This window comes from Echeneis naucrates, chromosome 7 (genome assembly GCF_900963305.1).
Source record: "Echeneis naucrates chromosome 7, fEcheNa1.1, whole genome shotgun sequence".
Taxonomy (NCBI): domain Eukaryota; kingdom Metazoa; phylum Chordata; class Actinopteri; order Carangiformes; family Echeneidae; genus Echeneis; species Echeneis naucrates.
In genome coordinates, this window is record NC_042517.1 from 18,745,376 (window position 1) to 18,759,327 (window position 13,952).

Sequence of the window (13,952 nt, forward strand, 5' to 3'; positions counted from 1 at the left end):
GTGTTACCTTCCTTATGGGTAACACCAGTGACAAACAGCAACAGCAGTGACTCCCGATGTGTGGATACACTTTATTTAATGGTGTTTCCTGAGGTTTTTTTTGCCTGAAATAAAAGTGCAGCTGAGAAGCAGTGTCTTTATAGACAGTGGAGGGATGCTGATCCTGAACGAAGAGCAGAGTATTTAGAGAAAAGGAAGCTATACCAGAGACACTGAAACAAAGAAGTGAAGGAGAATAACTGATTTAAGTGAAAAGGAAAAAAGGGCAGAACAAAAGGCACAGAGGCAGCGTCAGCAAAGATGCCGGCAAAGGCAGGCAGGAGCAGGAGCTGAGGGAGTGTTTGATTGTCCATGCCACAGTCTACAGGAGGTTGCTCCTGTGGCTATAGAGGCAATTGATCAAACAGAGAGGGATTTCAGACCAAATGCCATGCATCACATTGGACAGTGGTGTTTTGTATGATATGATGAAGAGTCCTACCCTGGCTCACATTGGGCAAGGGACAGGTTGGCAGTCCATCACACAAAGACAAACAGACAAACAAAGAGACGAACAACCACACCCACAGTCAATTTAGAATCACTAGTTAACCTAGACATGCATGTCTTTGGACGGTTGGAGGAAACCCACACAGACACAGGGAGAACATACAAACTCTGCACAGAAAGGACCCAGGACACCCAAGTACGAGTTTGTTTGTCAATTTGTCAACTGGTTAATTCCTAACGTTATAATTAAGAAAAGAACTTGTTGCCAGTTAGCAGATGGAGGAATGTTAGAGTCTTACTGCGCATCATAGTACTGACTGCACTTGGCTGTCTTGGATGTCTCATATGTGTGTCTCTGAGGAGAATTATACCCACTGGTGAGTTAATGCAATAGTTGTCACACAGATTGAATTTTTGAACAATGAATCAGAAATGTATCTGCACTACACTACAATGTGTATGCTGCTGTTATGTTTGGAGCACACCGATCCTCATCCCGTGTGCAGGTGATGACTGACTGTCGCTCAGTGCCTTCATATATGGCTTTTTACAACGACAATAAACGTCTAGTCTTATCTATTGCGATAAGGTACAAGAGTTGAACGGTTTTGAAATGGGAAGTTGAGATGTGCCCAGGACTTTGAAAAGAGAGTTCATAATATCGAGCCTATATGTTGAGGGAGTATAAAGGCACAACTATTATATAGAGATAGAGATAAAGATATATAGAGATAGTAAGGGAAAAAAAGACAACTTAGAGAAATGAAAATCGCATCAGGTAGATGCAATGTGCAGCATATTCACCCTTTTTTAAAAATGCTTATTCTACGGATGTATTTTTTGTCATCACTTTTCAGCCTTATCTTGGGGGGGAGGCTGGGTCCTCCGTTGGATTCACGATGTGTAAAGGTATTTGTCGACGCACCTACCGGGGGATCGTTGTGACTCTGTGCCTTTTATTTTCACTTTACGTTATTTTATATCCATACAACAACACGTTCCCGCCGGCTGTCAACTGTCCTCGTGGTTTCTACGTCAAAGCGGAGCTGAGGCCGCATCTGCAGCGGCCTCCCCAGGACCGGGCGGGGCAGGGTGCAGGCGGCAGCGCATTTGCCTTACAGCCGATGTCTCCTGAAGGGCAGAAAGAGAAAACTCAAGGTTTTGCTAAGAGCCGGTTCAATCAGTTTGCTAGCGACCGCATCTCTTTGCATCGTGATCTGGGCGAAGACACCCGCCATCCAGAGTGAGTAAAAGTTTTCTTTGTGGTTTTTATTGCTCTGGAGGGTAAAAATTTAAAGATTAACGTGCACACCTACAGTGTCTCACACCTGCCATCTGACAGTTGCGTTGAACAGAAGTTTTGGCGTTGCCTACCCAACACCAGTGTGATCATAGTGTTTCATAATGAGCCCTGGTCCACTCTGCTCCGGACAGTCTACAGTGTCCTACACACCGCTCCTGCCGCCCTGCTCACAGAGATCCTCCTGGTGGATGATGCCAGTACAGATGGTGAGAGGCGTCTCGATGCTCATCAAAGCTCAGGCAGACATGAGCATGTTGTCACAGAAGTTATGCTGGAGCAACATTTTTGTTCGGACAAAGTCTAACCAATTAGAAGGAGACATACCCCTTTTCACCCCCCCCCCCCTCAAAAGATCACTTCATGTCATCAGCAATTGCGCTCTGAAAAAACAGGAAAAACAATCGACACCCATCACTCTGGAGAAAATCACTCCATGGACTGTAACAGAGAAAACTTAGAGGCTACATAACATATACTTACACATATTTACATGAGATGCTCCTGTTTTGTTTTGTTTTTTTTTTTGTTTTTTTTTTTTTTAGAATTTTAACTGCAAAAGGGTTTGCCTTAAAATTTCAAGTAGGTGAAGATGAAGGAATGTGTAGGATTAGAGCAAACTTTATGGCTTGGAGGCATTTCTTAATCCAAAAGATATAATGTTTGATTGTGAATTTTAGATAATATGCATTGCTCCAAAGCGTTACAGATTACAGTATTGCAGTAAATGGAGATTGTACAATTGTTTGGATCTGTCTTTCATAAGAAGTACTTGTTAAATCTTCTCTATCAAGATCACCTGAAGAAACCTCTGGATGAATATGTGAAGCAGCTTAAAATAGTTCGAGTGTTGCGACAGAGCAAGAGGAAAGGTTTGGTGACTGCCAGACTGGTTGGGGCGAAAGCTGCTCAAGGAGAAGTCCTCACCTTCCTGGATTCCCACTGTAAGTACACCCAATACTGCTAATGCTTACAGTTTTATGCAGGATTAAATCCCTTGTCTGCAAGAGGAGAAGTAAGCATCATCACTGTGAATGTTCCTCAAATAAATGGAATCACCTCAGAACAATATCTTGCCGGATAGCTGACTGTGATGACTGCTGCTTGCATGATTTTTTTGTAGGTGAATGCTTCACTGGATGGCTGGAGCCTCTTCTAGCTCGAATCGCAGAGGAGCCAACTTCTGTGGTGAGCCCAAGAATTGTCAAAATTGATAAAGACAGCCTGAAGTTCCATAAGCCGCTTCCAGGACTGCATAATTACAGTCGTGGGACTTTTGACTGGAAGCTCACGTTCGGATGGGATCACAGCCCTCCAAACGAGAAGATCGGTAGGAAGACTGAGACAGATCCCATCAGGTATATAACTATATACGCGTGCGTGTAATTTTGGATTGACTGTTTTTATTGTTACAAAAAGACTGACAAGTCATTTGAACTAACTGATGGCTGTTGCTGTTTGGTCGATCTCATTGTTATGTGCATAAATATTCCAACTGTGTAAAGGAGTGACTTGGTTGGAAAATCAGTGAGACTGATCCCTCATGAGTAATGACCACTGAAAATAAAAGATTTTCAGGCTATACACCATTCTTGATGAAATCCCATTGAAGTCTTTGGGACTCCTTGGAGCTGGATTTGCGCACAACCAACTGCCGTGATTCATTTTTTTAGAGTACAGGTAGCTAAGTCTAGACAGCAAGGAGAAATGGATAAATTAGTTAAAGAAAGAAGACAATAAAGAAAGCAGTGGAAAAGAGCTACAGAGGAAGAGAGGGAGGTAATTAATGTGTTGCAAGAGGAATTAAGAAGCAGGCTAGCAGTACTCAGAAGGGACGAAAACTTAGGAAAAAGAGGAAAAAGAAAGAATATATAAGGACAGCATTGTACCGGGACCCATTCAAGTTTGTTAAAGGATTGTTTAACCAGGAAAAGGGAGGGCAACTTAAAGCAACAAAGATAGAAGTAGAAGAGTACCTGAGAAGTACATATTCAGATTCTGAGCAGAATAGAATAGTAGGGCTTCCACCTGACATGCCCCCATAAGGGGAGATAGATCAGGAAATGGATGTTAGACCACCTAGGTGGAAGGAGGTCGAGACGGTAGTCAGGCGTGAGAACGTTTCTTTTGGCCCAAGGGCCAAATGGAGTCCCCTCCCGGGTTTATAAAAGCACACCTGATATCCTAAGGTTTTTGTGGAGGCAATTAAGAATAGTTTGGGAGAAGGAGTCTTCAGACCTGAGTCAGTTCCATATGATCTCTCTCCTGAATGTAGAGGGGAAGATTTTCTTTGGTGTAGTCACACGGAGACTATCTAGTTATTTAGAAAGGAATAGTTTAATAGATACTTCAGTACAGAAGGCAGGAATACCAGGTTTCACAGGGTGTTTAGAGCACACTAGCATGATTTGGCATCAGATTCAGGCAGCCAAGAGTGAGAAAAGAGACTTGCATGTGATATTCTTGGACTTAGCAAATGAATTTGGGTCAGTGCCACATAGCCTTATTAGGGGGGTGTTTGATTATTTTATAGTGCCTTGAGTAGTTGTTAATTTAGTAAGAGCATATTTCCAGGATATCAGACTATGCTTAAGTACAACAGGCTGTACAACAGGTTGGCAGAGGCTAGAAATAGGTATTATGGCAGGGTGTATGATTTCTCCATTAGCATTCACAATGGCAATGGAGGTAATTATTAGAGCTTCTAGGTGGGTTGTAGTTGTAGAGAGGCGGCAGGATGGGATGTGCCTTGCATCAGTTAGGGCATACATGGATGATATGATGTTGATAACTACAACGATGTGATGTATTGCCAACTCCCCAGAACCCCAGGAAATAGCCTGTACAAAGCTAAGGCCTGATATAATTTTGTGGTCTAGGAGTAGAAAGAGAGTATAGCAGGCCGATGGTTTGTTTGGTATTTAGTCACAGTCTGGTCCTTTTCTTGTAGCACAAGTTTCTTGTGTTTACTCTGAATTGGCTCATTGTTTTGTTTTGCCTGTTTTGTTGCTCTCCGTGCTCCTGCTTTCCCTGCCCCTCCTCCATGTGTTTTTTTCCCATTGGGTGTTTCTGCTCTCCTCCTCCCATGGCTGATGAGGCATACCTGCCCTGCAATTACCCAATTACCAGCAATAAGTAGACTTTCACTGCTGAAGATCTGCCTTCAGTGCTAAAGAATCTTGCGTGCTTGCTTATGCGGTGTGCCTCAGTCAGCTTCCCCTCTGCCGCACCCCTGTCTCGCTCTTGGTTCTTTGTAGGGTTTTCATTCCGGTTCGTTTGTTCAACCTCGTCTTTTTACTGTTTAGTGCCACAGGTGTGCACCCCTGAGGCATGACTTTTCCTTCTCCATACTCATTATATCTCTCCAAAACACTAAACAATTTTTATATAAAAAGGAAGCTTTTCAAACTGTGAGCGCTCAAGGGAGAAGTGGACATCACATTTTCTTCAAAACCAGAGCGTCAGTTGGTAGAGTGTGAGAGGCAGGAAAAAATGTATTATTATTATTATTTTTAACTCGAGCTCACGGCCAAAGTGTAAAAAGGAGACAAATAATTTTTTGTCAGAATGTAGACATAGGTGTTGGGATTCATAAAATGTGACTTTGACAAGCGGTGTTTGCACTTTCTTTTTGAGGGGGTTTTGCATTTGTCCTCATAGTTTAAAACCACAGGGTATCAACCCTATATTAGATTGATGCAGTTATAGTCTTGATGCTAAATATTTTATTATTTCAGTGCATGTGTGTGACCATCACAGCCCTCCCTCTGGAAGCTAGTTTGTTGATCTTTATTGAGTGGAATGGCCTTTGGTAGGGAGGGCAGTGCTACACCTCAGTGAATACATGGGGGAATAAAGGACAGAGAAAGTGTGGAAGTATGGACAGGGGAAGGGAAGCGAGGGAAGTGAAGGATGCAGTGCTTTTCCTGTTACCTCACTCAGGATTGAGAGAGTCCAGAGGGTTTCTGTGTAGATCTGTGGAGAGATGGGAGTCCAGGTAGGTGAAGGTCTCCCAAAAGAGTAGCCGAGTCAAAGATGGGGTACATAGTGATGGAATAAGAGAGCGGCTCAGCCCATTTTAGGCAGGATTCATCAGTTTCATGAAGTGCCCCAACAAGAGCTGGCAAGTGAAACCACACATGTAGGCATTCCCTAAATATGAGTGAGACCATCACCAGGGCCCAGAGTCGGGCCAGAGGCCCCAGCTCCCCAGGACTGCCACCCTGAGTGTGGCAGCACGTAAAGTACCAAGCCCAGAGAGCACCCGAGTACACGACCAGCAGCACCTGGGTCGGTCCCAATTGAACATAATGTAATCCAACGTTTTATTCAAAATAATCTCACTCTGTTTTTGCACTGAGCTTACTCACTCATTGTAAGGAGTATCCGATTCAAATGAAGACTCTCACAATCTGCACGCTTCTCTGTCTCTCACGGTGTTTTCGCTTTTTGGACAGGAGTTACAGTTTTCTCAAAATTATCAGTTGTGCAAGACCTTGTCAGAAGCCACATTCTGAGGAGATTTTGACTCCTGGACTAAGCAAATTCTCAAATCACAACAACCGCAGGTCCTGAGCTCAGCTCTATTGGTACCAACATGGATCAAACTCAAACTCTTTGGAGCCACACGACTTTGTCATACTTTGTCACAGAAACGTGGTTCAAAGTTTAAACGGGCCATAAGACTTTGAACTCTGTTGAGGGAAACAGGCTTTTTGATAGCTACTATGCTTATTACACAATCAGAGTTCATGTTTTATGCGGTTGGAGTGCACCTCTTGATTGCTTTGATTAGCTGCACCAGTCCACTGAACAGTAGTGATGGGAAGTTTGGATTGTTTTACTGACTCAGGTTTTTAAATCTTGTTCAGTAAAATGAACAAATCTTTTTTTCAAGTCATTTGTTCATTTCATTCATTGGAACCAGTGTTGTGCTGTAGCTGTCATTTGAGTAATGACTGAAAAAGCCCTGAAGATGGTTTGCTTCACTTTCCATATAATACACAAGTTTGTTTTTGTTAAACTACTGAGCACCCTTTTGGGCCGTAGCCTACTGACTTTGACGTGACTGATTACTTCATTTGCTGGTAGGAGAGAGCTCCTCTTGTCATTAAAAAAATTCTCCTTCTGTGATTCACTGCTATTCACTTTAGCCTACCTGGTCACTGAATCCCAACGGAAAGGCAAATTAAAAATCCACCCCATAGCTACATAGCTAACGTTAACTTTCGTGCTAAAGTCAGATAGCTCTCCTCACCAATAATAACAGCATTGGTCATGTTACTGCTATAACCACGTGAATAATGAACGAAAGACCCGTAGTTATGAGTCCTGTCCCTTGACTTGACCTTTCAATTGGACTATAGCACTGGTCAGTCAAACACTGCTTTATTTCTCTGGAATAAACACACAGAAAGTTTTTCAGCAAGTTAGGCAGCTATAACAAAAGATCAGTGTACTGGTTGCAAAATAAGAAAATGTATTTTCCTGTCAGAACAGAAGAAGTGTACAAAGTGTCATTTTGAAGTGAGTAGTGAAGCGTGCAGCACTACAAAAGATTCTGATGACGTCACTATGATTTATCTGGATGGCTTTCTCTGTGGCAAGCAGGAGAATGATGACCAGATTCTTGTATTGGAAGCTCAAGAACGAGTTGGAGAAATCTTCAGTTCACAGTTGAAACATTTATTATGGTCACAGCGCTGGGCTGGAAGTGACAGAGTTCCCCCAGGATCTCCCCAGTAAGAGCCCCATTATCTGGAAAAGTTTCATATTTATCTTTTTGGGCTGGGCCTGCCCCATAGCGAGGTTGGACTTTCACACAACAGAATGTAACTGGTTCGTTACCAGGGTCATGGACAGGCCAACCACTGTCCATACCTTGTTCTTAGAATGTGTTAAACAATGTGTGTGACTGTTGTTGTGGGTGTGTATCTACTGAAACAGACCTATTGTAGCTGAATAGATCCTCCTAGTATGCAGACCAGTTCTATAAATGTTATCTTATAATTCCGGTCCTTCAAGGACATACACTGCGTAACAGGAGCTCAGTGTGCTAAACTGAAACTTCAGCGGAAAAGTACAGAGTAAGGATACATGCTGTCTTAAAACAAAGCCAGTTATAACACGAAGGTCAGAGAGCCGTTTTTCTCCACACAGACTTACTTTTAGTTTAGTTAGTTTGCCTACAATTTGTGTAGTTAAAATAAAATGTGGACAGCTTTTAAGATAGTTCAATAAAATTTAAGGAACAGTTCAACTTTGAAATCTGAGCTGTAAAAGGGCCAAAACAGTTAAAATGACTGTGACCTTTCATCTTCCTCTTCCTCTTCCTCCTTGCTGCTGGAGAGCAGAGAGCTACTCCCCTGGGCTGCCTGCTGTAGCTCCTTTTCTTTTTCCTTTCCAGGTATCATTCTGCAATTGCTGACTAAAGAAACCAACGGTATGAATAAGACTGCTTGTTTACATTACAAGGCACAAAGCTACTTTTTCTAATTGGGAATTGCCTGTTTGTCATTTCAATAAAATTACTTCCAAGTGTTAATTGTGTAGCCTAATGTAAACCTACACAAAACAAAATATTCAACCCAAGTATACAGATAGATTCACATGCTGTACCAATGGCAAACTCTACCGATATTAGTGGTGGTCATCTATCATTGGGGGATCTGTTTGGTCTCTTCAAATCATTTTATAAAGAGTTTGGTCTAGACCTGCTCTATATGTAAAGTGCCTTGATTTAACTTTGTTATGATTTGGGGCTATACAAATAAATCTGATTTGATTTGATTTGATCTATTACTGATTTCGGCTAGTGTCTAGCTTTTTAAGCAGGTGAGCAGTCGGCTAATTTATGCTCAGCTGTGTGGCGCTACACGAGACAGGCTACTTCAACACAGAGACAAATGCATGAAGGTTATAGCTCGGCAACTGAGGTTTAGGGGTCAAACAATACACTCGACTCGATTCACTTATGTGTTACCTGGCTGGTGGAGCAGGGGAGGAGGAGTGTGTGGGCTTGCTGCTGCTGCTGCTATGCGCGTTTATGTTGACAAAGCAAGAGGGGTGTGTGCGGGGAGGGGTGGGGTATTAATCTGACCTTATTATCACATGCTTTTAATCATTTATAGATGATTATGGGCATGGGCCGCATACACTGTAAAAAAAAAAAAAAAAAAAAAAAAAAAAAACGAACTTTGAAAAGGGCAGTTGCTTGGTCCAGAGGGCAATGGGTAGGTGCTATAGCACCACCTAGTGTCTACCTGTGCACGCCACTGTCCTCGTGCCTGTGTGGGTTTTCACCAACCCAAAGACATCATTTTTGGGTTAACTGGTGACTCTTAATTGTCCGTAGGTCTGAGTGTGAATGTGAGTGGCTGTTGGTTTCTGTTTGTCTTTGTGTGTTGGCCCTGTGATGGACTGGTGAACTGTCCAGGGTGTACCCCACCCTCACCCAATGTGAGCTGGGATTGCCTCCAGCACCCCGCATGGCCCGGAAATGGAAAAGCAGTTGAAGATGAATGAATGAATGAATGAATGAATATTTCTGTATTGGGGTCCAGTTTTTTGGTGAGCCATGACACCAAATATGTTATCGCCCCGGTGTGTTGGAAATGAAGGAAATTTTGAAAAGGTCTTGGTTATGTGCCTCACAGTGCAAGTGCTAAGAGGCTAATATAAGGTTGGAGAACACAACCAGTTATCTTAATTCATTTCAAAGGAAGCAGCTAAATCGGCTCTGTCAAAAAAGATAACATGCACTTAGCAGCAACTTTTCTTTTACACATGTTACAACTGCTCACACCCATAAGGCCTCCATTCGGACGACGGACTGTTCAAAGTTTAGAGTACAAACACAATCAAATGTATATGTGCTGTTATATAAATTCTGATGTGTGCCATTATTACACTCAACCAGTTGAAGCATATTGAATTGAATAATCTTAATCTTATATTTGTCAATTATTGTAACTGATTATGTGTGATCTTGTAGAACACCTACTTTTGCTGGTGGCCTGTTTTCTGTATATAAATCATACTTCGAGCATATTGGGACTTACGATGACCAGATGGAGTTCTGGGGAGCTGAGAATTTGGAAATGTCCTTCAGGGTAAGAGGCTGTCATTGCTTTTTCACTTAATGCAGACAGGTAATAAATTCAAGTCTCATTCAGAAAAACAAGTGGAAATATGGTGACAACACTGCCATTCACAGGGCACAAGGGTGTCACAGAATGTGTTAGTGAGAGCAAAGAAGATAGGAGCCATATACAGTGGTTAGCCGTTTGAACACTATATTTTAGACTTGTATCTTCATCTTAAAAAACACAAGTGAGCAAATGGCTTTCAGAAGAATGGTGTTCATCCAGAGGCTTGTATAATCAATGTCAAGGAGCAATGAAGCTTTTCTGGTAGCGGCTATATATGCTTGACAAAATGTTATTGACTTCTTACCTTGTACTTTCCACTGCAGGTCTGGCAATGTGGAGGTCAACTAGAGATTATTCCTTGTTCTGTTGTAGGGCACATTTTCGGTAGTCAGAGCCCTTACAACTTCCCCAATAGCAGCTTCGTGATTACCCGCAATCTGGTCCGCCTGGCTGAAGTCTGGCTGGATGAATACAAGTGGTTCTTCTATCGTATGGACAGAGCAGCTGCTTTCATTTTTAAAAACGTAAGCACCAAGGCACAGTATCTTTCCAACATGTGAAAGTTAGCCACTTCATAGAGACTGTGTGATCTTGAAATATAGCCTACAGTATGATTTTTCTTTTGGAAATTTGTTGTTCAGAATTTATTTGGAGATGTCACAGAACGTCATAAACTCAGGAAGAGATTAAAGTGCAAGAGCTTCTTCTGGTACCTGAAGAACATTTACCCTGAGGTCCATGTCCCTGATGTCTATGGAAAAGTGAGTTACTTTCATCTATCAGAATGTGATTATCTATCATTGATTATCACTTAACCATTTGCATTTCTTTTTAACTAAAAAAAAAAAATAATAATAAAAATAAATAAATAAATAAATATATAAATAAAAATCTGCTGTTATTTTTCCGATATATATTTTCTTGCCCATTGTTTTTAGTTTTAATTTTTTAGAAAGAGTTTTCCAATAATGCATAGAATATCAATGATATAACACTGCTTATGACCAATTATTTTTTAAATTGTGATTGACTGAAATCAATTACAATCATTTATGTCTTCTTAAAGCTTCATTTAATCAGGTCTCAGCAACAGGATCATGATTTCTATCAGACAAACCTGAAAAATATTTCATAAACAGACTTATCACACAAGTTGACAATCAATCAAAAGTTTCATTAGTAAAACACACAAAAATTATTTTAATTGTTTGAAATCAATAAAAAAAAAATATTTTAAGTTCAAAGCCAAGCAGGTACCTGTCCCTGTCGGGATCAGGGCAAATGTGCTGGGAAGACAGACTGGCTCTGGTGACAATGTCAAGGTCCCTCCTGTACTCTGTCACCAATGTCACAGATACGGCATGTACAGTTTCACAGTGTCAATATTTCATTTTATTGCTTCAGCTGGAAAATGCAGGTCAGGATTGCTGCCTGAATGTGGATGATAGAAAGCAGCAACAGCAGTCACTTCAAATGCTCAAGTGCGACAATACATGTGGGATACAGGTACAGTAAAATCTGTCAAGTCAGTTTCCAAACCTAGGTCAGAAATCTGATTGAAGAGAAAACAAAATAAATAACAAAAGAAAAAAAAATGCATATAATTTATATGACGATCACATTTATCATGTTTTGTGAGTAAAAGTTCACTTATTCTGTTCTTTGAGAATAAAATTATTACTCTGAGGTAAGAAACCTAAAAAGAAATAGGAGGTAACAAGAAGTAGGGGGAATAGTTTTAGATCAGCATCAACATGGTGGTAGTTAATTCATTCCTCTTACCCAGCTTAAATACAATGTTTTAATATTTTAATGTTTAACAGTATTTTCAGTACACCGTTAGACACGAGGTGCGGCTCAATCCTGACAATCAGTGGTGCTTGCATGAACACCCTGGAAAATTTCTGGTGTCTTTTGAACCATGCGGATTGGAGGGGCAAGAAACGGCAGCGACACCTGAGCAAGTCTGGCTCTTCACAGAGGTAACGCATACATTTCTGCAGCAACCTTAGTTAAATGGTCTGTGGTTGTGCACATCACTTGTTGCACTGCTTGTTTTACAGTCACCAACTTACTTTATTAAGCCAGAAGATCTTTATCTGTTTACATTATTGTTGTTTCCAGACAAACCACCTGAAGAATCCATCATCGGGAAAGTGTTTGACAGTGGCAGGAAGAATGGTGATCATGTCTGAGTGCATGCCAACCAGACTCAGTCAAAGCTGGATCTTTCTCTGACTTTAATTATGTGTTGTATGTGTTGTATGTTGCCAATAGGACAACTCCAACCAAACCTAAATGAGGCTTCAGCAGACTAAATAACGAAATACTCAGACAAAGGGATTCCCTTTTTGCACAAAATTCCCCTCCCTCTTCAATTCGGGAAAACACTGCATAAATAAGAAAAGGGAATTTTTGAGTTTGCACTGAGGAGCACTTTCGTTCCTGGTGTTTGAGGTGGTGTGGTATAGATATGGCACTTGACTATTTCTTGACTGTTTTCTATATTTATTGTTCTTCTTTTAAAATCTTAACTGTGCTGGTAGGTAATGTGATGGCCACATGGTTCCTGCAAGAGGGGGACGTGAAATTTGATGTTCATTTGTGTGGTAATTGAAGCGCTAAGAGGACGTAATGTGACAATCTAATATATAGGTTGTGCCATAAATGTCAGTACATTGGGAATTGTAAAGTGTGTGTGTGGGTGTGGAAACTTGCACCATTTTTATAGTTCCAAAGGCACCCAAGTGATAATTAGTACAGGGTATTGGAAGAAGGGGTATTATATTATTGTAATGTACTGTGTTTGTGGATGATGGTGTATTTGTTACTATTGTTATGTATATAGCAGTAAAATTATGTGGGTAACTAGGAAAGAGAAAATGTGTGTCAGGAGAATGCGAGCATGTCAGAATGGTAAATGGATTCTTCTTCATTTAATTGGTTAGTCACCATATATAAGGGGCCATTTTGTCATCAATGGTGGTTGTTGCTGGTTGATGTAGAGGTGGCTTGCCACGTGGAGGAGGTGTAACAATATAATACCTCATCTGTGACACTCAACGATCCTGCTTAAGTATTCTTTTTGCTGTATCATCCATCCGCGATTATGGCCATTCTTACAGGGCTATCATGAAAAACTGACAAACTGAAACATAATCTTAACTTTGGCTAAACTTAAAAAAACATTTTGCACAGAGCACATTTGTACAAAGAAGGCGTAACTTAATAGCCAGGATCCCCAGCAAGGATCATTGAAGTGACTAGCATGTCTTCCTCCTAAATATTTATTTCAAGATATTTTATATTTTAATGTTATTTATGATGGCATGACTTTTCATAACTAATCTATGAAAAGCCATGCCAAAAACTCAATTCAATATAAACACATAATATAGTGTGTGGAGCTAAAGCCTGAACCTGTTTATCTGTGCCATTGTTGTCCAAGGCCAAAATTCTTTAAAATTCTTGTTGAAGGAAAAAATACTTTAAGTTTGTACTTTAAAAATTTTTTTTATTGTGTCTCTTTCCTCTGTATAGTTTCCTCTTTCTCTCACCCAATTCACTTTATTGGTAAAAAAAAATAAATAAAATAAATCATTTTAAAATTGATAGGCAAATTCCCTCTTTGCAGTTAAACTAAATTAAATTTCATTTAATGTATTCTACCACTGCCTTTGCACTTCTGGTTAGTTACTAACCACATTTCCATTCCTGTACCTTAGAGATGGGGAATGACACTAAACTTGGATTTAATCAAGTCTAATCAAAAAGCAGCTACAGTTAAGCAACAGCTCGCAACAGGCTGCGGATTGCACTTCTTGCATATCTGATGTTGCTCAGTCCAACCTCCCCTTATGGGAAATATTTTGGTAGAAACTTGTCAGGTTTGCCATAAATGTAGGGTTATTGGGGTATTTTTAAATGTGGGTAAAAAAAACAAACAAACTATAAAACAAAAACAAACAAAGCAGCAAAACTAGATATTTCAACATCCTGGATTTTAGGGGGAC

General features: G+C 40.7%; 1 protein-coding gene across 1 annotated transcript; it reads left to right on the top strand.

The window, feature by feature from the left end:
- Positions 1-1,388: 1,388 nt before the first annotated feature.
- On the top strand, positions 1,389-12,177 carry LOC115045686 (polypeptide N-acetylgalactosaminyltransferase 3-like). Its single transcript, XM_029505477.1, has 10 exons — positions 1,389-1,732; positions 1,832-1,998; positions 2,584-2,733; positions 2,913-3,147; positions 9,783-9,900; positions 10,263-10,463; positions 10,581-10,700; positions 11,344-11,445; positions 11,763-11,921; positions 12,064-12,177. Exons 1-10 carry the CDS (start codon positions 1,389-1,391, stop codon positions 12,175-12,177), a joined length of 1,710 nt encoding a protein of 569 aa, XP_029361337.1.
- Positions 12,178-13,952: the final 1,775 nt, after the last annotated feature.